The sequence below is a fragment of the Gallus gallus genome, chromosome Z (genome assembly GCF_016699485.2).
Source record: "Gallus gallus isolate bGalGal1 chromosome Z, bGalGal1.mat.broiler.GRCg7b, whole genome shotgun sequence".
Lineage (NCBI taxonomy): Eukaryota > Metazoa > Chordata > Aves > Galliformes > Phasianidae > Gallus > Gallus gallus.
This window is the reverse complement of record NC_052572.1, coordinates 66825676-66849394: the sequence shown is the minus strand read 5'-3', so window position 1 is coordinate 66849394 and position 23719 is coordinate 66825676. Positions and strand designations below refer to the sequence as shown.

The following is a 23719-nucleotide window of genomic DNA, read 5'->3' as shown; positions in this document are numbered from 1 at the left end:
GAGGCTAACAGCTAGTGATGGTTCAAATTCTGAGTAGGGGCTTCAACCGTGGGCTAGATTCTAAGCTAGCAGCAATTTTGGGTGAATTATCATCTCACAGAGATCCCGAAGTCTAACATACAAAAAACACTGAAAAGGTATCTTTTCTCATTAAAAGGGTTATTAAAAAAAAAAATTATTGCAACTTCATTAGCAACACAGATAAAATAAACTGCTTAAAATATGGCTGTTGTTCTGTGGTTGCACTTCATCTCCCAGAACACTGTAAATCACATCTCCACAGGACATTTTCTCTAACTGATGACTGCATGGCTGTTTTATAGTGATGTCTGAAGCAATATCTATCCTTATTTATCTGGAGGCAGTCTTGATTTACCTTTGCACATCAAATCAGCACCATCCCACTGTCCTTTGGCATTGCATACTGCAGTCTGATTGCCACTTGCAATAAAGTAACCATGAATACAACTGTAAGTAACTTCACTTCCATACGCGGTCCCGCTTAGAGATGCTTGATGTGCATTTAAGATAGCAGGTGGAACTCCACAATCCACAACTATTGGTAGAAAGAAAGGAAAATCAACCGTTAGTCAACAGCAGAAGTCAGGATGGCTGCACTCCCGTTTATGAATTCATTTCATCACTATCAACTAGCTCTCTTCTCCTGCAGTTATTCAGTTCTCCCTCAAGTCCCTGGTGAGATCCCCCTGAAACTGACAGAGCTGCATCTACTCCAGAGGTACTTCCAGACAAAGTGAGTTATGTCTGCCTCTCCCTCATCAGGCCAGCACCAATGGCCGATTTAATCATCACATGAAATAAACTCCTAAATTACCATAGGAAGGAAGACAAAAGACAAACTTGTTAATTTTGCTGAACAAGAACACATTACATCTGGCCAGGAGAAATTCTTCAGTTAACAATGATGAAAATGATGAAAAGGGGAAACTGCTAGAGCTTAATAATTATTTGAAGGTGCTTTTACAGATGTACAACTAAAAATAATAATAATAAAAGAGACAGTCATGTCAGTTTCAGAAAAGGAGAAGTCTGGCTTGAAATCCAGGAAAAGACCTCGCAATGCAAAGGGGAAATACTTTGTCCTTCCAACTCATGGGCTCTTTTCAGGGGCTTTATGTGTTTTATTTCAGTTAACTACGGGAGGTGTGCTCAGAAACTTCAGGCTGGTCTCCTGTTTGACTGCAGAAATTCAAAACATCATGTGACAAAAACGTCACTGAAAAGTACTACTGAAAAAAGTATCAATAATTCAGAAGAGCTGCACTCCACAAGGTTTCTTTCAGAAAGCTTCTCAGACATTGAGCAATTCCTTTTCATTTTTTAATTCACTGTTCTTATTTCAGGGGGAAAAAACCAACAAAATGTTACTTAAATTCCTTTATTTTCAATGTTCGTGTATTTTATTACTCAGGAATAACTGCTACCAATAATCTAGACACCTGTATACAGCAGCATTTCAACGAGATGGGTGATTACAATACCAAAGCAAACTGAGCTTTTAAAGAAGCTCAGGGAAAACTCCACATTTGAGAGATCTGAAAGTGTTTGCTAACACAAAAGCTCCCAGCATCATGAAGGCTATCTGGAGATAAGGACTGGTATGAAGTCTATTCTGCAACCTTCAGACAAAGCCTCACAAGCTATCTGAGAAACTGTGTCTTTGGTCATGAGGTCACTGGTTTTTTTTTCCTAATTCCGTGGCCTTTCCCACTACAGCAAACTAGAGGTTTTCTTGACAGGCATTAACACAACAACACGCTGCAGCATCTATAAAAGTGTAAAGATCAATACTGAAGATGTCATTATAAAAACAAGAAGAAGTAATGTAATTTTATTATATAATTCCAAAAAAATAAGGCTGCTCTTGCAAGAAACCTTTATAAAGAATCCTGACAGAAACAGGAATTCATTGTTCATGCTACAGGTGGCACATTGATTTTGAAGTGGATTCCAATTCACAAACATCAAAACAGCTAGAATAATCTGTCCTCTGTTTCCTCTCTCCTTTCTTTTTAAGTCTACTACTTTTCACCAACACACTTCACCATCCATTTAAATCCTTAGCAGAGAATTCCAGAAACATATAAACAACAAAAACTCACTCCACCTTTACAGCTCAAAGTGGCAGGCTCCCAAGCTTTCTCCGCAGTGCAGTACGAGGACTTTCCCTCATTGCTGTAAAACCCTTCTTTACATTCGTAATGAACCGTGCTTCCTGGTACCAGGCTGTAGTTCCCCACAATGTAGCCGTGCTTCATTTCGGGAGGGGAGCCACATCTAATTTCTGCAAAAGATTGGGACAGAAGCTTTCACAGCACAAAAAAGACAGCACATAACGAAAACAAAGCGGAACACTCCAGCTGGGTAAACTGGGCAAACCAGGCTGTGAGTTTCACTGATGGTTCTTGCAACAACAGGGAAAGGGGAGCCGAGTTAACAACACAGCAGCTCCTTCTACCTACAACACTGCTAGCCCTTTGCATCTATTAAATCTATCCCAGGGAAGAAAGGAGGAGGAACAGTTCCAAATCAAAAGGCTTTTTCCTTTTTTCCCCCTCCCAGCAATATAACCAGAGCAGTTCAATCAGGCAGGTGGCATACTATGCAACAAATGGGTAAATAATTGCTTTATTATTCCTCTCTCCAGGCTTATTTTACTCACTTGACCTTTCCCACCAGCCATTTATCTCCTCTTCCCTTCTCTTCAAGCAGTGTGATCACACTGGCAAATGGCTATGCCGTATTTCTTCCCTATTTAGAAGCTAACTACATCATCTTTACGGCACTACTGAGCTTCTCTGGAGCTGCACAGCTGACCCGCTGCTGAGAGCCTGTAGCAATCACATCCCATGCTGACACTAACATCTAGGCGTTGCAGGAACAAGTTGAACCCAAGAGGAAAAAATATCACACAGAGAATCAAGCCCATGAAGAGGGCTTGCGCCTGCTGACTGAGAAGCACTGGTTACAGCAGGTGCTACTACATCATGAAAGGTCTGATTTTATCTGCTAACACAAACAGCACCCAAAGGCTCCCACCTTTACATGAAGCACTGCTCGCATTTGGGTGAAAAGAACGCTCCCCATTTTCTAATTTATAACCATCGTTGCAGTAACACTCGTAGCTTCCTTCGGTATTGACACACCTTGCGTTGTAACCACACAGCCCAGCCTCCTCACATTCATCTATATCTGAAAATTCAGAGAAAAAAAATACACGCACTTCATAACAGATTTTCCTTTTTTAACAAATCACCACAGGACCCAAGCTTAAAACAAACACATCCTTCCCTGAAAGGTTCTACACATCTTTTGTTGGCTCTTCTGGGAAATAAAAGACCTTACCATGCCTGGCACCCAAGCATCTGGAAGAAGACTCAGAATTCTGTGATTAGCTGAACTTTAAGTTGATTTCTGAGTGATTTCACCTGGCAAATAGTTTCTGATGCATTTCCTGCTAGAGCAATCCCACAGAAATCCCATTGCAGCAAATATCTTAGTAACAAGTTTACACACGCAACAAGGAACAGAATAACATCCCACATTAAACAAAAACATGACATTTCAGAGAGAAAGATAAGCATCATATTTTCTTACCTTTATATATGTTCTTTTCTGGGGAGGTCATTGCCTGAGTGTGATTTTGCAGCAACCATTTATAATAACAGTAAAAAAAAAAAAGAAAACTTGAACTGATTTATAGCTGTAAGAGTTTACGTGTCGAAGAAGTGCATCACACAGCAGACAGTGCTCTGATATGGCTTCGGGAAGTGAGCTCTATGAGGATAAGAAAGACTTTTGCAATAGAAAACAGAGTTCTGCGTTCCTGCTGGCCAAGATTCCTGCGATGCCTACCTGTACAGTTGGTGCCATCGTTGGGAATAAATATCTTGTTGTTGTTAGAGGCCCGGAATCCATCCAGGCAAACGCAGTAAAAACTTCCGTGTGTGTTATGACACAGCGTGTGATTTCCACAGATCTTGCTGGCTCCTATCTGGCACTCGTCTTTATCTAAAAGCCGGTTTACAAGCACATTGGAGAGAGAGTAGAAATTAGAATATCCTCTGCACCTGCTTCATAGAGTAGAGACAAGAGGTGAAGGACCCCCCTCTATACCAAGAGTAAGCTATTACATACGCTCAGACGGATTTGACATCACCCTCTGATACACATATTGATTTATTGTGTGAGATTGTACCAGAAGGGTGTTGTCAACCATAGTTATAAAGAACATGGAACATTTCTTGTAGGAAATATTGACAATAAATCTGTGTCTATCTGCACGCTGTTATTAAGAATAGGCTTTCGGCTTACAAAACTTAATTTTAGTTACCCACTATCCTGAGATAACTGGAAAGAAGCCAGTGGAGAATGCTGATTTTATTGCATAGTCTAGCTCTCAGTTCAAGAATACATATGTTGAAAGGGATACTAAAGTCAAACTGAATGACAAAGGTCTTACCACATTTTGAAGAATTCAGAAAGGTTGTCAAAAAAGGACATCTTAGGGATGTACATACTTTCTTGTCATTTTACGGACACAGCCTACCTTGGCAGTGGGTTCTTCCATTGCCCACAAATCCGTAGTTACAGATACAGGCACTTTTTCCTTCAATTTGGTGACACGTAGCATGAACATGGCAAGTTGCGCAGACATCTGAAACTGACCAGAACAAAAAGAAAAAAGTTATTTTAAAAACAAAAATAAGAGCTATAAAACCGGTCTGCGATGGGTAACTAGAACAGAGTCTTAACTGTAAATAAAATCAATCCAGTTTGGAACACAGAATAAAATCCCGTCATCTCCTCCTAATTCATTTTCAAACTTGAAGGAAAACCATAGAAAAAAGATTAAGCAATGTAACTACAACAGTTTTCTTCGCCCATCTCTTCCTGGACAGCAAGCCTGCTGTACTTCCACGGCAGCCATGATGGCTACGTGTTTTGTTTCTATTATTTACTCACAGAATCATAGAACAGAATCACAGAATATTAGGGTTGGAAAAGACCACTGAGACCACCAAGCCCAACCACCAGCCCACCCCCACCATGCCCACTAGCCAAATCCCTCAGGGTGTCGGGGCTGTCAGCCTGGTGGCATTACACTTCATCAACACATATACGGTATGAAAGGTACTCATAAAAATGACTGCACGCAACCTAATGTAGTGAATTTGATAGGGATATATAAACTAAAAGAACATACAAAGTTAGCTGTATGCATTCATGCTTTGGAGGCATTTTGTGCCTTTCTCTCTGCTCTTTGCCAGCTTGTCTCTCTACCTTCGGGCACACACGGGCTTTCGAAGTGCGCAGCCACTCCCAGAACGGACGGGCTGAATGCAGAGCACGGCCACGCTCACAGCCGCTGTGTATTTCTTGGGAGCAGCGGGCAGCGCGAACCTCTCACCTTCCTACGGCGCGCAGGGCTGATAAGGGACGCTGTGGTTCTTACAAAATGCGGATCTTACCGCATGCGTTACAAAATACCGTGCGTTTCTACACGGTTTCCAAATACACATCATGCCTCAAAGCAGAAGGCGGCTGACGACGCCAGCTAGCCCCTGCGCCCCAATCTCCGGTGGGTTCACCGGAGATTTCCCCTCACGGTGCACGGAACTCACGGGAAGCACCGCGGCTCCTACCCCAACCCCACCGCTTTCACGCACGTTTTCGTTTGTGCTCCGAATGAGAACAGAAAACAAAACCCTGTCAGCACCACCGCAACAGCCAACGCCGATTACAAAACCAAACTTAGAAGCCACCACGGTACGAGCTCCCTGACGACGCCCCTATCTTCCGATCAGAGATGGGAGCGCCCTCCTCAGATTGCTGCGCTCCCACCCCCGCTGCCCGCCAGCCGTGCACCCCTCCCCCCCAGCAGCCCCCCGCTCCCTCTGGAGACGGGCCGCACTCACCCGGCAGCCCCGCTCCCGGCGGCAGCGCCAGCAGCAGCAGCAGCAGCGGCGGCGGCCCCAGGGCCCGGCCGCGCCCCGCGCTCATGTTCCCGCCGCCTCAGCGCCCCTCGCTGCCGCGCGGCCCCGGCGCCTCCGCATCCCCCCGCGGCGCGGAGGGAGAGAGCGGCTGCCCGCGGCCGAGTGCGTCGAGCTGTGCCGAGTGCCTGTCCCCAACCCTTATCGCTTTGCCCTGGCCAAGCCCCTTTCGTCCCTCCAACGAAGAGCCCTTGCCCGCAAAACCTTCTTTATCCCCCCCCCACCCCCCTCCCTGGCACAACCCCTTCCTTCCACAGGACACCGCCTCTGCCCCAGCCGGGCGAGTGGCAGCGCTGATAAGGGCTGCCGCGCTCGGCAGCGGCCGGCCTTCAGCGAAGGGGGGGCACGCAGAGGAGAAGGTTATCTATGATTACTGGGAAAGGGGGAAGCACGGTGGGAAGGTTGTCCCTTGCCCAGCTTGGGGCTGTGTGCATCCTGCTGGCACCCCGTGCCTGCTGGGGGACTTCTCACCCCTGTTGTAAGCTGGACATACTGGTGGCAGGACTGGGAGATGGCAGCCGCAGGGTATAGAGAACTTGGCGCTGCTAGAAGGGCATCTTAAGCTCCACAGATTCATGTGAATTATGTGTCTGTGCTTAGAATGGAGGAAATCTTTTGCCTTGTAGGCCTTCCCTGGGGTACAGCCATATCCCCAAGCACTATTTTTAATCAACACCAACACTTGCACTTGCAGCCCGGAAGGCCAGTGGTATCCTGGGTTCCATCAATGGGTGGCAGGAGGAAGAGAGAAGGCATTATTCCCCTCTGCTCTGCTCTCTTGAGGTCCCAGCTGCGGCACTGTGTCTAGCTCTGGGGCCCCCAGCACAAGGAAGATGGCGGAGTGGATCCAGAGCAGGGCCATGAAGATGACCAGAGGGCTGGAGTACCTCTGTTATGAACAGGGGCTGAAGGAACTGAGGTTGTTTAGCTTGGAGAAGAGAAGTCTGCGGAGAGATCTTGTTGCAGCCTTCTAGTACTTAAACGGAACTTATAGACAAGGGAAAATAACTTTTTACATAGGTAAATAGTGATAGGACAAGAGAGAACCATTTTAAACTGAAAGAGGAGAGATTTAGATTAGATGTTAGGGAGGAAATTCTCCACAGTAAGGATGGTGAAACATGCTGCCCAGAGGAGCTGTGGGTGCCCCATCCCTGGAGGTGCTTGAGGCCAGGTTGGATGGGGCCCTGGGCAGCCTGATCTGCTGGATGGCAGCCCTATCCATGGTAGGGGTTGGAACTGCATCGACTTCGAGGTCCCCTCCAAACCAACCCATTTTGTGATTCTATAACATATTGAAAATGATTTGCAAAGGGCATTGTTTTCCCTCCCTTAGTAGCCCAGCAAGATGCAAACACTATGCACTGCAGTTTCTACTGTGCCTTCCATTGAGCAGTGGGAATTATTCCTTATAGTTACAAACATTTTACACAGGAAGCAGGAAAATATTTTTGGCTGCAAGCATGAATAAATATGTCATTATATTTTAAAGAGAACAAGTTAGAAATCAATCTTTAAAGAGTGTTACGGAAATGTGCATTGATTGAGGTAAATACAGGACCTAGGCTGGAATAAAACTCCTTGTGTGCTTATTAGGTGTTATTTAAGACATACTTCAATACAGAACAATCAAAGTGTACACAAGGCTATTTCAAATCACATCTCTATTGTTCACATATCTAAATTCAAAGCACAGTCATAGGAAATAAGAGCCTAAAGGATGCTGAGAGGCCATCTAATCCATTCTTCTGCTCTAATACGAGCTCAGCTGTAAATAAATGATTCCTGTCATAGCCTGATGGTTAACATGACAGCGGTGTACGATTCACTGCATTTACAAGCAATCTGTTCCAGTACTTTGCTTTCTTTGTAATCTGAAAATGGTAATCCACTCAATTTGTAATGGTAATCTGTTCAACTTTTTAATTAAAGATGCCAAGTTGCTAAGGCTTTGTCCTGCTCACAACAACTTTTGTGATCTGGATCCACATGTGAATCAGGTAATGAAATGCCACATATCATATCTGCTCTGTGATCACCTGCTGAAGTCCTGAGTTACTTATTTAGAAGGATGAAGATTTAGGAGGGTCAGGTAGCTGTCCGAACAGCTTAGGCACATTCAGCTTATTCCATACAAAAATCTGTCTGTTGAATACATGGAAAAACAGACAGGATTTCAGGAAAAACAGCATAAGGTTTTTAATCTTTTCATTGTCAAATTTGAAGTAATTATGTTTCCTCTGTACCTGACAGCATTACATCTCACTACCCAGCAGGCAACTGTACCAGTATTTGCCTCCATTTCTCCTGTTGTGATGGGAAAACAGTTGTGATGGTCAAAGTAATTGAATTCATCTGGAGACACCTGGAAGTTTCCTGCACAGTTCTTCCTTGCAGCTGTCTAAATGGAGATAATTGAAAACCCAGAAGGCAAGCAGGATTAAACATCTCAGTCGTCTGTGTTTGTTCTGTCTCCTTAGAAGACAGAGAATGTCACTATGCCATTTAAATCCCATTCGTTTTGGAAGGATGTTTGGCATAGATTGCACTACTTATTCTGACACACAGAGACAAAATATCTGATACTAACGGCTCTTTCACGATACAGATTTCTAAAAGCACAGCAAACATCTTCAGCCAGGCTCAGTAATGTAACTCATCCTTGCTAACAGTTCACTCAGCTATTCGCAACTCAGTGGCATTCTCTAGCAGCTTGCTATCCGGCCCTTCTCTCCAGCTGGCAACAAGGAGTGACTGTAACTTGACAGGAGGTCCTTTCTGCCTCTCCAGCCTATTTAAAAATGAGTCAGATTAATAACTGTTTTCTGGTTATACACTTTATTTCCAGAACAAACAACAGCAATTGCTGAAACAGAAACAACTGGAAAATTGGCTGGCCCTCTTCAGCATCTCATGAAAACAATTCAGTAAATATCACAGAGAGGAAAAACACTATCCTCTAATACGTCTTGCTACAGAAGAAATAGTTACACTCCAGTTCTTTGCAGTTTTTCTGTGTGTGCTCTCAGGTGCTATTTAATGCCATTATTTATGCCACTGCCTCAACCCCTGACAAACAGAGTCAAGATTTAAAAATAAAAATAAAAATAATAAAATCTTTGCAGAGGAATTAGAGATATCTGAATTTGGTTACACCTTATTAACCTTAAATATTCAATGCTTCTGTAGCACTTCCCTGGAGGATAGACCTTGGATGAAGCAGACCTCAGACCACAGCATACTCATCTCACAGCACGAGCATGCTAGGTGATAAAGCCTGTTGACAGTTGCTGCTAATCAGAAAAGCAGCTCTACAGAGCAAAAGGGCTGCTATCTGTGGCTTTAGCACTGGAGTCAGGGCCCAAACCGGGCTTTGCACAGGCTCACTGTGACCTCAGATAAGATAACCCCTTTCTGCCTCTCTTGGCTTCTCCCTCCTCCCTTAACTGTGAAACTGGGATAATATTCCAACAGAGATGTTTTCAGGCTTAATACCATAAAAGTGGGCCTGTGGTGATGACATGTAAACTGTTCTGACAGAGCCTGTGATGTCACCACAGTCTGCCCCAATTTTTAAATCATAAGGACAGATAGAAAGACTTCAGCCCAGTCAGTCTGTGGGGCAGCACTTTCATGTTGATGGATCTTGGGATATCACATGAGAAGGCTACTGACTTGCCACTGCTCCTAACTCATCTGTGCTGCTGCATGCAACTTGTGTCATTACTTTGATAGGATGAGAGGTGGTGGCCTCGAGTTGTGCCAGGGAGGGCTCAGGCTGGATATTAGGAAAATATTCTTCCCTGAAGGTGTGGTCAAGTATTGAAACAGGCTGTAGAGGGTAATGGTGGGATGTTCAAGACACATGTAGGTGTGGCACTGATGGGCATGGTTAGTGGGCATGGTGGGGGTGGGTTGAGGTTGGACTGGATGATCTTAGATGTCTTTTCCAACCTTAATGATTCTATGAGGGCTATGATGACTGAAGGTAATAGTTAGGCAGTAGTTAACTAACTCCTAAGGAGGGGTGGAGAGTCACAAAGCAAAAGTAAGAAACAGTATCATGCAAAACAGCAGGCTTTATGTCACACATTATTTTAAAGAGAATTAAAAACAACAGCAATCAGTGTTTCATAGAATCATAGTGTTGTGATTTAACTTCAGACAGACATACAGACAGCTTTTCCTTACTAATCCTAGCATACTTGCTGATATCAGAAAAGAGAGAACTGGGCAATGAGCTGAATTCTCCCTTCTTTGCTAGGCTCCCCAAGCTCATCCACAGCAGTGTTGGCTTTACTATGGAAGCTGCACAAAACTTAGAATCTTCTAATAAAGACATAAATTAATGGTAATTTCTTGGATAAGTGTAGGAGGAAAACCAAATCCCATCCACTGTCAGTACTATCCTTTCTTAACATTAGCTTTGCTACATTTAAAGGCAAGATCAGTCTAAAAGTGCTGCAGTAATTAGATAAGGAGTATGATAACTTTTTAAGTTACCTCTGAAAATAAAAAATCCCATATGCAGGTCTTACAAGAATCAAAAACAAATATGGACTAAAGGCTGTATGTAAAACAGGTTCTATATTTTGTCACTTGGTTGTGTATCTGCACCAACACTTTGTAGGGGGAAAGAAATAGGGTGGAACCTAATAACAAAACCTTTTATTGTAAGTACCTTGACCTTTGATCTCAGAGTTGTTTCATAAGCAATTCAGCTTTCAGATGCTATTTATCCAACTTAAAGGAACTTTTGTTATCTCAACTAGAAAGCGTCTCATACTTACTGTATTTTTAGACTACAGCAACACAAAGTCAATAGGATGAGTTGAAGCCTCAGATTCATAACATTATGCATTCATATCTAGTATACAAAGAGAGAGTGCTTTTGTTCAGTTACAACAGCATGATCTCTGCTCTTGGGTCTTTGAAAATTCATTTAGGTGTAACTCTATTATTTCTACGTTTACTGGCAATCAGAAGAGAAAGAGACCTCAGATGAAAACACTGTCTCAAATTGTAATAAACATGTAAGAGTGACAGTTCTAAAGAAAGAAAAGGCCACCTGGTTTTATATATATATATATATAAATTGCAAATTAATATAAACTATTATTTGTATTAATAAAAAACATAGCTGACAGCTTTTTTCATCTTCCAGTACTCTACAATATTCCCTCAAGACTGTTCAAGACAGATAGATAGAAATTTATTGGCAATAAAATACTTTTTGCCACAGTAATTAAATGTTGAAGTTTGTCTTGTACTGAATGTTTGTTTTTGCACCACTAAAATATAGTAGCTAAATAAAAAAACTGTTGATCTTAACTGAGATTTTGTCTATTACCTGCTTCTTCTCACTGGGAACAGTATGTCTTACTTGGTATGACATAAAAAATTGGTGAACAGAGGTATGCTTGAAGTGGATGGAAATTTCTCTACAGAAGTAGAAAAAATATTTTGAAGATAGATGTTACCACTCTAAATGATCCTAAAAGTTGTGAACAAAAGACACACACAAGTACACTGGTCAACTGTTTCATTTTCTGCAGACCCTAAATTTGGAAGATTATTGTACATCACTGATGAAAAGTCTGCATAGAAATACATTTTTACTGTACTAGATTTGGGACACTGCTTCTCAAATGACAAAAACATGAACATTTGATACAGACATTTGCCAGCTTTTAGATAATTTTTTTAAAAATAACTGCCTGGGATTAAAATGCAAAGGTAGTTCCAAAATCATAGAATCATAGAATACCCTGGGTTGAAAGGGACCACAATTATCATCTAGTTTCAACCCCCTTGCTATGTGCAGGGTCACCAAACACCAGACCTGCACATCCATCCTGGCCTTGAATCCCTCGGGGATGGGTTCCATCCTGGGACCTCCTTGGGCAACCTGTTCCAGTGCGTCACCACCCTTTGTGTGAAAAACTTCCTCCTAATATCTAACCTAGACCTCCCCTGTCTAAGTTTTAAACCATTCTCCCTTGACCTGTCACTATCCACCCTCGTAAACAGCCATTGCCCCTCCTGTTTATATGCTCCCTTCAAGTACTAGAAGGCTTCAATGAGGTCTCCCCAGAACCTTCTCTTCTCTAAACTAAATAAGCCCAGTTCCCTCAACCTTTCCTCATAGGGGAGGTGCTCCAGCCCTCTGATCATCTTGGTGGACTCCAAGAGCTCTGCATCTTTCTTATGCTGGGAGCCCCAGGCCTGGATGCAGTACACCAAATTGGGCCTCACAAGAGCTGAGTAGAGGGGAACAATCATGACTCCCTCCCTGCTGGCCAACCCTTTTTTAATGCAGCCCAGAACACAGTTAGCCCTCCAGGCTGCAAGTGCACAATGCTGGCTCATGTGGAGCTTCACTTCTGCCAGGAGCAAAAAGTTTTTTCTGCAAGGCTGCTCTCAAGGAGATCCTCTCCCAGTTTGAAAAATACCTGGAATTGCCCCGACCCAACTGCAACACCTTGCATTTAACCACAAAGCAGAGCTGGTGCTGTCTTCAATTTTTGTTGTTGGTATTCCATATCAGAGCATCATTTAAAGCAGTGGGAGTTAAAGAGTTAATGTTCTGGCTCAGTGGACTGCCGTTATTAAGAGACTGCCAATAGGTAAGCTGGCCTCTGGAGCGAGGAGGGACAGTACTTCTGCGCCGTCCTGCACAAGCTCCCACACCCGCTGCTGCAGTGTGCTGTGGGTGCTGCGCGCACGCTGCCTTCTCCTCCCTGCACCTGGTGCGCAGCGACGCACTGAGGCCCTCCCATGAGCTTTTCCTAAGGCAAGGGGCGTGGATGCAGTTCCACTGCCCTGGCAATGCCGATGCTACATCAGCCACTCTCACAAGGTCTGTCGGGCTGCTCTGTTGGCTTGGGGTTCCCCTGGTAAAGGAACCCACCGAAAGCCGCCTGTACCTTGCAGTCAGTCACTGCAGTTCTGGCCGAGATGGCTCTGAAGCAGCTAACCTGGGCAGTCAAGGATTATGTCAAGTATTATACTTGAAGGTTATCTTGCATTCCGATATCATATCATATTTAGGAAACCGACTTTCCTCCTCAGATCGCTGCCGCTGTTTTGTTTTTAGTCCCGTCACCCATCTCCCTACTTCTCCCCCCTCTTCCCCTTTCCCTGTTCCTGGGATGTGGGTCTGTGGGTCCCCCTTCCCCGTTAGTCACGGAAACAGGCTGTCCCCGCCCCTTTTTTTTCAGGCCGTTGGGCCTGTGGGCGTGCTGTCCCCCGTCACGGGCACAGGCAGACCTAAAGATAACTCCACGACAACCATCTGGGAAGGTGCTGGGGAGAAGACAAGCCCGTGGTCTCAGCTCCTAGCACTGCCCACCGCAGGACAAGCAGAGAAGAATGAAGCCAACACGTGGGGAGTAATTTTGAGGTTTGATGGTTTTTTTATTTATTTATTTGCCACGTGGAAGCACAACCGTCACGCGGGGATGGGGCACGGCTGCTTCCGTGCTGTCTTTGGGAGTGGCTGTGGGGATGTCTTCTCCGATGCTGGACCCGGGAGCGGTTTTGTGCCCGGGCTGGTCCACTGAAGAATGAAGCCGGTATGTGTGGACTCTCTTCACGGTTTGTTTTCTTTGCCGCTTGGAAGCACAGCTGTCACGTGGGGATGGAACACGGCGGCTGCTTCAGCGCCGTCTTTGGGACCGGCTGCGGGGACGTCTTCTGTGATGTTGGGCCCGGGAGCGGCTTCGTGCCCGGGCTGGTCCCCGCTGCCTGGACCGGCTCCCACGGCCTCCTCGGGGCCGGCTGCGGGAAGTGGAAGCGCGACGCCCCACTGGGGATCGGCTTCGAGTGTGGGCCCGCCCTCGCTGCCTGGATTGTCTCCTGCGTGCCGGCAGAGGGGAAGCCCTCGAGGACCTCGGCGGTGCTGGTCTGGCCGAGGTGCGGGTGCTGCTCTGAGCACCTCGGGCTGTCGTGCGGCTCCCGCCACGATGTCGTCGGGGCTGACTCTGGGAGCCCGAGGCCCGGCCTTGCAACGGGGAGCGGCTTCTCGTGCGGCCGGCCCCCCGCTGCCTGGGACGCTGTGCGGGCTCAGTTGCCAGGGAGGTTCTGGAGGACCGTGCGGTCCCCCGTCTGGCAGGGCTCTGGGAGCAGGTCTCAGCGCCTGCAGCTGGTGCCCGTCTCCTCCCACCACGTCCTCGGCGCTGCTGACATGTGTCCCGCTCCTCAGATGGACGTGAGCGGGTGGTACCCTGCTCAGCCGCCGGCACTCTGGGCTGGACGCTGAGCTCAGGCAGCTGGGAGTTGCAGGACGGGCCGGGTGCTGCCTGACTAGCAGGACCGGAGCTGGTGTTGTCGGGTCCCGAAAGGCTGTGGGAGGGCACTGGTAGCTCCTGGCTGGAAGCGCTGGGGCTGGCAAGCTCAGAGTTGGTGCGGGAGGCTGGAGGGAGAGACAGGAAGCTCAGCAGGATGAACACGCAGCCCCAGGGCAGGACAGGCTGCCATCCCTCACGGGGCAGAGAGGCTGTGGCAAGGCCACCCTGAGCACCCGCTGCCAGGCCTTGCCTGGCGGCAGTCCCGCGGCACACGGCTCTTTGTCTCTTACCGGTGCCCGCACCAGCGCAGGTGTCGCACTCCCAGGCGTGTCTGCCCATGGCCCAGAAGGAGCAGTTCCAATGGGTGCCTTCTGCGGCACAGGAGCTGCAAAGGAGCAGCCGCCAGCGCCTGGGGAAGCAAATGGGTTGTGGCTGTGAGGACGAAGAGAGCCAAGGCGGGGAGCAGCCGGTACGGCTCTGGTGCTCCCTCCTTGCTCCCCCAGCCTGTGCTGAGGCTGAGAGCCCACGCAGAGCCCCAGAGGACTGCAGAGGTCACTCACCCCTCTTCCTGTGCCCTCTCCCTGCCTCCTAGGTAGATGCACATGCTGGCATCGCAGCGCCTGTGCCTTTCTCGCAGCGGCTGGTATGCTGCGTCGTCCCACCACGATGGTCGTCTGCCAGAGAAGAGAGGGAATGTGATGAGTCCCGGTGCCCCGGGCGGGAGGCAGATCCAGGGCATCCCTGCTCATCCACCACGAGCTCATTCCCAGCTTCTCCACCAAGCTGAGACCAGTGCTCGCTGGACGGCAAGGGACCGGGCCTGCCGTGGGGAGGAGCGGGGGGGGGGGGCAGTTCCTGAGGGGGGCAGTGCCTGAGTGTCTTCAGAGCCAGGCAGAAGGACACCAACCTGACTGGAATTTGGATCCCCAGCATGGTCATTAGGGATCGGAATCGCCTTCTTCCTCCGCAGACGGGGCAGAAGAAGCGCATGGTGGCAGCGTGCAGGGCATGTTTCTGCAGGAGAAGCACAAGCGTGAGCGTGAGCGGGGCTGGGTGCTGCTGAGCACCGGCCATGCCCACAGGGCGAGGGGAGGGCTCCTACCCTGATGCAGCCCCGGTGGAACCAGGCCTGTTTGCACACCGGGCACACCATGGTGTGGTAGGACGTGCTGTCCCCCACGGGCTCCAGGCAGATGACGCAGACGGTGTTCTGCGTTGGAGCTGCCTCCGCTGCCTGCCGAGGGCGATGCTCCCAGCAGAAGGACCTGGGCAGGAGGGCAGAACGGGTGAGCATGGGGAGAAGTGCTGCGCGGAGGGCAGAGGACCAGGGAAGAGCGCCAGGCCTGGGCTCTGGCTCTGGCAGGATGCTGGGAGGTGTCGCTGCGGGCAGTCCTCCCCGGGAGGAAGAGGGAGGAACGGCAGCTTGGCTGCTGCTGCTGAACGCCCTTACCTGTGCTGCCCAAAGTATTGAGTGACGCATTCCCCGTCCTCGGCGCAGGGCAGGTGGAAGCTGCGCTCACAGCCGGTCTCCGCGCAGCTGATGGAAGCTCCCCTCCCGCCACAGACAAAGCAGTGCTGGAAAGAGCAGAGCAGCCCCCATCAGCGGTGGGCTCGGGACCTCTGCGGCCAGCCCCACTCCTCCAGGCAGGGCGCAGGGTGTGGGCACCGCTGCCTCGCACTCTGCAGAGCTGCCTGGCAGACGAGGCTCGTCTGCTGTGGTGGGACTTTGTCCTGGAGCCCGTTGGAAGGGCCGCGATGGCTCTCTTTGGGCCCAGGCAAAGGCGGTGCGAGCCTCTGCCGGCACCAACCTCCCCGTTCCGTTCAGGTCCTCACCTTCTGGTCTGCCAGCTGGATTGTGCGCCGGACGGCATCAATGGAGAAGCCAAAAATACCCCCCATTGGGCTTCTCCATTCCAAAAGGCCATTGGCAAAGAACTGTAGGAGAGAAAAGGGCAGGATCTCGTGAGGCCGGATAGGAAGGAAGGGAGCACACCTGGCAGGAGCCCTAGCCCTTGGGGGAACTCACCAAGCAGAACTGGTGGGCACAGAGCCCACCGTTGGCAAATGTCTGCCCGCAGATGTCCGGGTTGACCTGTGCCCGGCGGCACAGCATGCACACTGGAGAGGAAGGAGAGAGCAAGCGTGAGCAGCGGTGAGCACCTGGCAGGGCCGGGTGTCCGTGGGGGCCGTCCCCAGGGCCTGCTCCGGGCCTGCCGTGCCAGCTGAGGGGCAGGGCTGGGGGGGTGGAGGGGAAGGGGGCATTGCAGGCCCACCGGTGCCAGCGGGCAGCCACGGCCCAAGCTGTGCCCCCTGGCCAAGGAGCAGAAGGACCCTGCCTGCCCGCGGCACTGGGGAGCCCCTGCCCCCCCCCTTCCTCCCCTCCCAGCCGCAGGCAGACCCCCAGCAGCCCTGTGCCCAGCAGCGGGGAGCCGCGTGCAGGGATACGGTGCTCTCACCTGGCTCCCCAGAGTTGGGGGCCTCCTCCGTCCCTTTGGACATGATTGGCATCGACGACGAGAAACAAGAGAGTCGCTGCTCTCTCCACGCCTCGCCAGGCCGCACTGAGCACGGCCCCAGCCCCGCAGCCTTTGCTCTGCTCCCGGCCCCGCGCGTCACAATGGCCACTCCTTGACGCCACTGTGACATCATGGACACCACCTCACGGGGCTGAGGGCGCGGCACCCACGCGGGAGGGCGGCGAGGGGCCCGGTGCTGCCATCAGCAGGGAGCTTGCATCAGCAGGGTGCTTGCATCAGCAGGGAGCAAGCATGGCCTCCATCAGGCCTTTTATTTATATTTGTCAAGTGCCTTGACTAAGTTCTTGCTCATCAAAATTAAGATGAGACTACGTAAACTCATCTTTCTTATCTAAGAAGTCTACTCTTTCCATAAAATGTATGCAGGAGAATCTAAGCCCCAAAGAATAACAAGCAGCTTATGTAACAGCTAAATATAAAGATAGGCAGTAGTAGAAAAGCTTCCTCAAAGAAAAACAACCAGAGCAAAAACTAAAAAAAACTAAAAAAAAAAAAAAAGATATTTATGCATAAAAATTCTTAGCGTTACAAAGCATGGTGCTGTTTATTAATATTTATATTGCTGTGGTTTAATTAATACCAAAAGCTCTTATCCTGCAAGGAGCTTAAACACAAGAACTCAAACATTATAACCCCTTACTCCTTACTGACAAACCTGAAGGTACTTTTTGCAGTTACAAGTACAGGCGGCCAGTTGGGCTATATGATCTTTTCTGTCTTTCCAGCTTTAATGATTCTATGATTCTATCATCAACAAATTTAAAACTGATTTTCAACCTGGTTAAAGTTAAGATCAAGCTCTTATTGAAATATATGACTAGTTCAGTACTAATTAGACCAATGAAGTGCATCTATGAAGGCTTCTGAAGCTTACTGAAACACATAAGGGGAAAATGTGAACATTAGGGCTGTTTATGCTCTTGACAAGATAATTAGTGCCTCAGCAAGAGAGAACCTGTAGCTATCCAGTCATTGTAAGAACACACACATATCGAGGAAAACAATAAGCAAAGCAACAATTTGCAAATTAAGAAAACTGTAGGAACAACTTACAATCAGTATATGTGATAAAGTACTCAGCTACCAAAACACTTTTGAAAATTCAGTGTGCTGCTGAATAGAAAAACTCCTTTCACAGATTCGTAAATGAGGAATCTTAGATGTATAATTTACAAGATATTTCCAAATTTGTTGATCAGATTTGTTAAATTCTGCATAGATAGAAATGACATTTTCATGAACAGTTTACATCGCAGCTACCGAATCTCATCCTGCTGTTGGGCTACTTGAATATGGGAGACAACCGCAAACAGGCGTGGAGGGAAAGAAGGAAAAGCTTACAAGTGCTGAAAAAACAGCCAGTGACATTCTGGTGCTCTTTGGTAAGAGCTAAACCTGCTGATTTCTGTCCTTTTTCCATATTTGACGGAAAGTTTCCAATCTGAAAATATCCCACAACCCTCCACTTCAGTACCCATTCACTCTGCAGTGACTAACAGCTGCAAGCAGTGCTGCCCAGACCTTCCGCAGAATTCATAGCAATGAACAGAAGGGCTGCCTCGATTTCTCTACCTTTTGAAATAACTTTAAAAGTCACTGTTACTACAAGATCAGAATTTTAGAAAGGCTTCAACTTCATTTTTACAAGAGGTGACATTTACTCACCAAGCAGAACTAGCAAAATACATTATTTGAGAAGTATGTAGCACACAGGGTAGAAACAGAAACTGCATCCCACCACAGAGCTGCAAGCATTATGCCATATTCTTCAGCCAGTTCTCCTTTGAAGATTCCAAGCATGGAGTAACTTGGCCTTTCAACAAAGTTGTGCTTTGGAGATAAAAGTAAAGAAATATAGAGAACTCTCATTAAAAGCTACTGTAGATTCTTCAACATACAGGTAATGTGCATGCACATATGAATCTGTTAAACCGCAGCTGAAATAACACTTTACAGAGTATATTTAATGCCAGGTCATACAGAAGATGTTGTATTGTCTTTTCAATTAAATCATCTTAACACTTGCATTATAGTTGAGAAGGCTTTAAACTAGATATGAAGGGGAAGGGGATAAAACCAGGCCTGATAGAGATCAGCCTGGGGGAGCAATAATGGGATTAGGGGTGAGGCAAAGGGCTCAGCTGAAGTGCATCTACACTGTTGCCTTCAGCAACTATGGTGTTAGCCTCCTGTGTTAGCCCTCTTGCGCAAGCCGGCCAATTACCTGGTCAAGGCCAAATGACTGCAGACGCACACCAATATGATGAGCAGCAAAATGGCATTTGTTCACTACTAAACACAGCTTATATACCTTACTTGAGCTATCGTGCCCTGTCCTGATTCGTCTGTACTGGATCTTAGCCCCTTACCACAATTCCTTATTTGGCTCCTATTCTCTCCTCATTCCTTCGCCTACTTATCTTGTTTACTTTGTTAGCAAGGACAGTCTGTCTGAGCACAACAGCACCCTTTCAGTGTGCTTAGGGAGAGGCCTATCCCATACAACACGTATCCCCGTCAAGCGCCTACTACAACACTACACCAATGCACACAGCATGGGCAACAAACAAGGAGAGTTATAAGCCATTGTACAGCAGGCAAGATATGACCTAGTTGCCATTACAGAAACATGGTGGGACTGCTCTCGTGACTGGAGTGCTGCAGTGGATGGCTACAAACTCTTCAGGAAGGATAGGTAAGGAAGGAGGGCTGGCAGCATGGCTCTCTATGTTAGAGGGTGTTTTAATGTTACTGAGGTTATGGCTGGGGATGATAAGGTTGAATCCCTATGGGTTAAGATCAGGGTAAGAGCTGACAAGACAGACATCCTGGTGGGCATCTGTTATAGACCACCAAACCAGGATGAAGAGACAGATGAGGTGTTCCACGAGCAGCTGGCAGAAGCTGTGCGATTGCCAGCCCTCGTCCTCATGGGGGACTTCAACTTCCCTGGCATATGCTGGGAATAAAACATAGCACAGAAGAAGCAGTCCAGGAGGTTTCTGGACTATATGGAGGATAACCTCCTGATGCAGCTGGAGAGAGACGAGAGGATCTGCCCTGTCAGACCTGCTGTTCACAAACAGAGAAGGTCTGGTGGGAGATGTGGAGGCTGGGGGCTGTCTTGGACACAGTAACCATGAAATAGTAGAGTTCTCGATTCTTGGTGGACTCAAGAGGGGGAACATCAAAACTGCTACCTTGGACTTCTGGAGGGCAGACTTCAAATTATTCAGAAGACTAGTAGGGGGAGTCCCGTGGGATTCAGTCATAGAGAGTAAAGGGGTCCAAGATGGCTGGTCACTCTTCAAGAAGGAAATCTTGAAGGCGCAGGAGCAGGCTGTCCCCCTCAGCAGCAAAATGAACCAGCGGGAAAGAAGATCAGCATGGATGAGTAAGGAGCTATTCTTGAGGCTCCAGGAGGAAAACAGAATCTACCTCCTGTGGAAGAAGGGACGGCCAACTCGGAAAGAATACAAAGAAGTTGTTAAAATGTGCAGGGAGAAAATCAGAAAGGCAAAAGGCAAAAGCCCAGCTGGAACTCAACCTTGCTGCTGGGGTAAAAAGGAAAAAGAAACTCTTTTACAAGTATATCAACAGTAAGAGGAGGACCAAAGAGAATCTCCATTCTTTACTGGATGAGACTGGGAATGTGACCACTGAGGATAAGGAAAAAGCAGAGGTTCTGAATGCCTTCTTTAATCTGTCTTTAAAAGTCAGACCAGTTATCCTCAGGGTACTCCACTCTCTGACCTGGTAGTCTCAGCTGGGGAACAGACTAAACCCCCCATGATTCAGGAGGAAACAGTCAGAGACCTATCACTCCAACTGGACTGCCACAAGTCCATGGGACCAGATGAGATTCACCCGAGAGTGCTGAGGGAACTGGCAGAGGAGATAGCTGAGCCACTTTCCATCATCTATCAGCACTCCTTGTTGATGGGTGAGGTGCCAGAAGACTGGAGGCTTGCCAGCGTGACTCCCATCTACAAGAAGGGTTGTAAGGAAGATCCGGGGAACTACAGGCCTGTTAGCCTGACCTCGGTGCCAGGAGAGATTATGGAGCAGATCATCTTGAGGGAGATCATGTGGCATGTGCAGGACAACTGGGGGATCAGGCCTAGCCAGCATGGATTCACAAAGGGCAGGTCCTGCTTGACCAATCTGATCTGCTTCTATGATCTTGTGACCCATCTGGTGGATGAGGGAAGTCTGCCTAGACTTCAGTAAAGCCTTTGACACTGTCTCCCACAGTATTCTCCTGCAGAAGCTGGCAGTCCGTGGCTTGGACAGGTACACACTTGGCTGAGTAAAGAATTGGCTGAAGGGCCGGGCCCAAAGAGATGAGGTGAATGGAGTTAAATCCAGCTGGCGACCGGTCACGAGTGGTGTTCCCCAAAGGTTGGTACTGGGGGCCTGTCCTGTTTAATATCTTTATTGATGACCTGGATGAGGGCATTGAGTGCACCCTCAGTAAGTTTGCAGATGACACCAAGCTGGCTGGAAGTGTCGATCTGCCTGGGGGTAGCGAGGCCTTACAGAGGGATCTGGATAGGTTGGATAGCTGGGCTGAAGCCAATGGGATGGGATTCAACAAGACCAAATGCCGAGTCCTGCACTTTGTCCACAACAACCCCAGGCAATGCTACAGGTTTGGGGCAGAGTGGCTGGAAGACTGTGTCGAGGAAATGAACCTGGGGGTATTGATTGATGCTCCACTGAACATGAGCCAGCAGTGTGCCCAGGTGGCCAAGAAGGCCAATGGCATCCTGGCTTGCATCAGAAACAATGTTGCCAGCAGGAACAGGGAAGTAACTGTTCCCCTGTACTCAGCACTGGTGAGGCCGCACCTCGAGTACTGTGTCCAGTTTTGGGCCCCTCACTGCAAGAAAGACATCGAGGCCCTGGAGCGTGTCCAGAGGAGGGCAACAAAGCTGGTGAGGGGTCTGGAGCACAGGCCTTATGAGGAGCAGCTGAAGGAGCTGGGATTGTTCAGTCTGGAGAAGAGGAGGCTGAGGGGAGACCTGATTGCTCTCTATAACTACCTGAAGGGAGGTTGTAGTGAGCTGGGGGTCAGCCTCTTCTCTCATGTGACCAGTGATAGGACTAGAGGGAATGGCTTCAAGCTGAGCCAGGGAAGCTTCAGGCTGGACGTTAGGAAATACTGCTTCTCTGAAAGGGTAGTCAGGCACTGGAATGGGCTGCCCAGGAAGGTGGTGGAGTCGCCGACCCTGGAGGTGTTCAAGCAACGTTTGGATGTTGTGCTGAGGGACATGGTTTAATGAGAACTATTGGTGATGGGTGGACTGGGTGATCCTGTGGATCTTTTCCAACATTGGCGATTCTATGATTCTATGATTAAAAGTCAAGATTCTCTCCTATAAACATCAACTGGCTGTACGTGAAACATACTGCATCTGGAAGCATCACACTGTTCAACTGACTTAGCTTAAGCAGCAGGAACGATCACAAACTTGAGACTGAAACACTAATCTCTTTCAAAGATGTGTTTTGGAATATACCTGTTGGTCTGTCTGGGAAGGCACTAGTTCAACTAAAACCTTGAGATAGCTGTTCTTCCTGGGAGCTTAGTTCTGCATTTTCCAGACATGGAAAGAATCCCTTATGTAGTGGGAGAACATATTGCCTTGCATATGCTGTATAACCAAGGAAGACTTGAGTTAAGTGCATTCCAGCTTCATTTTGTGTCTGAGTCCAAAAAGTCTGAGTTCTTGGAAGGTGTCTTAGATCAAATGCCACTTGTCAGGCAGATCAAACTTTGCAGAAAAGGTTTGGATCAACTCTTGAACATCAGGAAGGAAATTTGGTTTAAATGTGTGAACTCTGACACAGAAGAGGTAGGACAAATGTAGGAGAGAGTTCTCAATCAAGCTGTGAAATCACTATCTCAGACAAGTCTGTCCTTATTATGAGTGGGCAGTTTTGCTAATTTTCTCACAGTACTCAAGCTGAACCGCAGTTGACAGCAGTTTCTCTGGAAGTGGTCTCTGTAAGGATTCACTTCTGAGATCTCCTTATCCTCTGTGCCTACCTCCAGTGTTCCCTCACAATACTTTATTTTTTCTTTCAACGTGCTTGTATTCACCTGCTACACTCAGAAGGGCTCACAGACAAATACATGAGCCCACTTAACAATAGTTCTTTTAAGTCTAGTCCAAACAGTGAGATCTTACCTGTTTTCATTTTCACCAGTTACTGTCCTTATTGTTTCAGCTTGCAAGTAATAGAATGAATTCTGCTATAAAATAGTTTAGACCCATGCTGTTTCAAAGTAATATTTTATTTTCAAAGGTAGACACATTATCTATTTAGACATATTAATTGTATAGGGAAAAACAAATACTTGCGAGCAGGCATGAATTTGAGATGGGAATTACCTCCTTCTGATTTGAAAAGAAGGGGAGAGCAGGACCCTCTTAATGTACTTCATGACCTGTCTGGAGAAGTAAAGCCAGATTTTAGCCAAAAGTTGGTACCAAGGGCAAAAATGAAGTGTGGCACTAGGAAGAACGTACCTAGCCTTCATAGTGCAAGCATTTTGCTCAAAACTGCAATCCCCTCTAAATTGAATTCAGTTTTTCTCTTCACAAAGGCACCTTTGTTTAGAGATTAATAATGGCATAATTTACACTAGATTTGTTCAGTGCTCTGCATTCCTACCCATGAGACTCAGGCAGTCATTAAGTATACTTATGAGACTTCTGATTCTTCAAGACCTGCTAGCCTTGGACTCAGTAGCGGGCAATGAAATATTTGCCAGATTGGCTGAGAATTTTAGCTCAGCAAAGGGCCATTGCATTCCCCTCATCACTTCAATACTTGTATTTAATTGCTTAGACTCCTGCCTGTTCACCATCAA

At 47.5% G+C, this 23719-nt stretch overlaps 2 protein-coding genes across 5 annotated transcripts in view; both read right to left on the bottom strand.

Moving 5' to 3' along the window:
* SUSD1 (sushi domain containing 1) overlaps nt 1-6133 on the bottom strand; it is a 40222-nt gene extending 34089 nt beyond the window's left edge. For 3 of the 4 annotated variants that reach the window (XM_424913.8, XM_004949518.5, XM_040656162.2), the window contains exons 1-6: nt 5940-6133; nt 4571-4684; nt 3877-4032; nt 3061-3213; nt 2129-2305; nt 377-556 (exon numbers count right to left, since the gene is read on the bottom strand). In XM_424913.8, coding sequence (XP_424913.5) covers nt 377-556; nt 2129-2305; nt 3061-3213; nt 3877-4032; nt 4571-4684; nt 5940-6024 — 865 coding nt within the window. In that variant the 5' untranslated portion in view covers nt 6025-6133. Of the gene's footprint in view, nt 1-376; nt 557-2128; nt 2306-3060; nt 3214-3618; nt 3799-3876; nt 4033-4570; nt 4685-5939 lie in introns of those variants that run through there. The other variant, XM_015280726.3, reaches the window with a different exon arrangement.
* A 7232-nt stretch (nt 6134-13365) lies between these two features.
* Nucleotides 13366-16999, bottom strand: LOC112530683 (PHD finger protein 7-like). Its single transcript, XM_040656185.1, has 9 exons — nt 16759-16999; nt 16329-16420; nt 16136-16237; nt 15753-15877; nt 15405-15567; nt 15210-15316; nt 14863-14976; nt 14593-14711; nt 13366-14427 (listed from the first exon to the last, which is right to left on the bottom strand). The coding sequence occupies exons 1-9, from the start codon at nt 16949-16951 to the stop codon at nt 13673-13675; spliced, it is 1770 nt and encodes a 589-aa protein (XP_040512119.1). The 5' UTR covers nt 16952-16999; the 3' UTR covers nt 13366-13672.
* Between the last annotated feature and the right edge of the window lie 6720 nt (nt 17000-23719).

Excerpts from the sequence above, each read along its gene's own strand:
- LOC112530683 (XM_040656185.1), bottom strand. The coding sequence starts at position 16,951 with ATGATGTCACAGTGGCGTCAAGGAGTGGCCATTGTGACGCGCGGGGCC. Across the intron at positions 16,421-16,758 it reads CCCCAACTCTGGGGAGCCAG|TGTGCATGCTGTGCCGCCGG; the intron begins GTGAGAGCACCG and ends CTTCCTCTCCAG. Across the intron at positions 14,977-15,209 it reads GGGATCCAAATTCCAGTCAG|ACGACCATCGTGGTGGGACG; the intron begins GTTGGTGTCCTT and ends CTTCTCTGGCAG.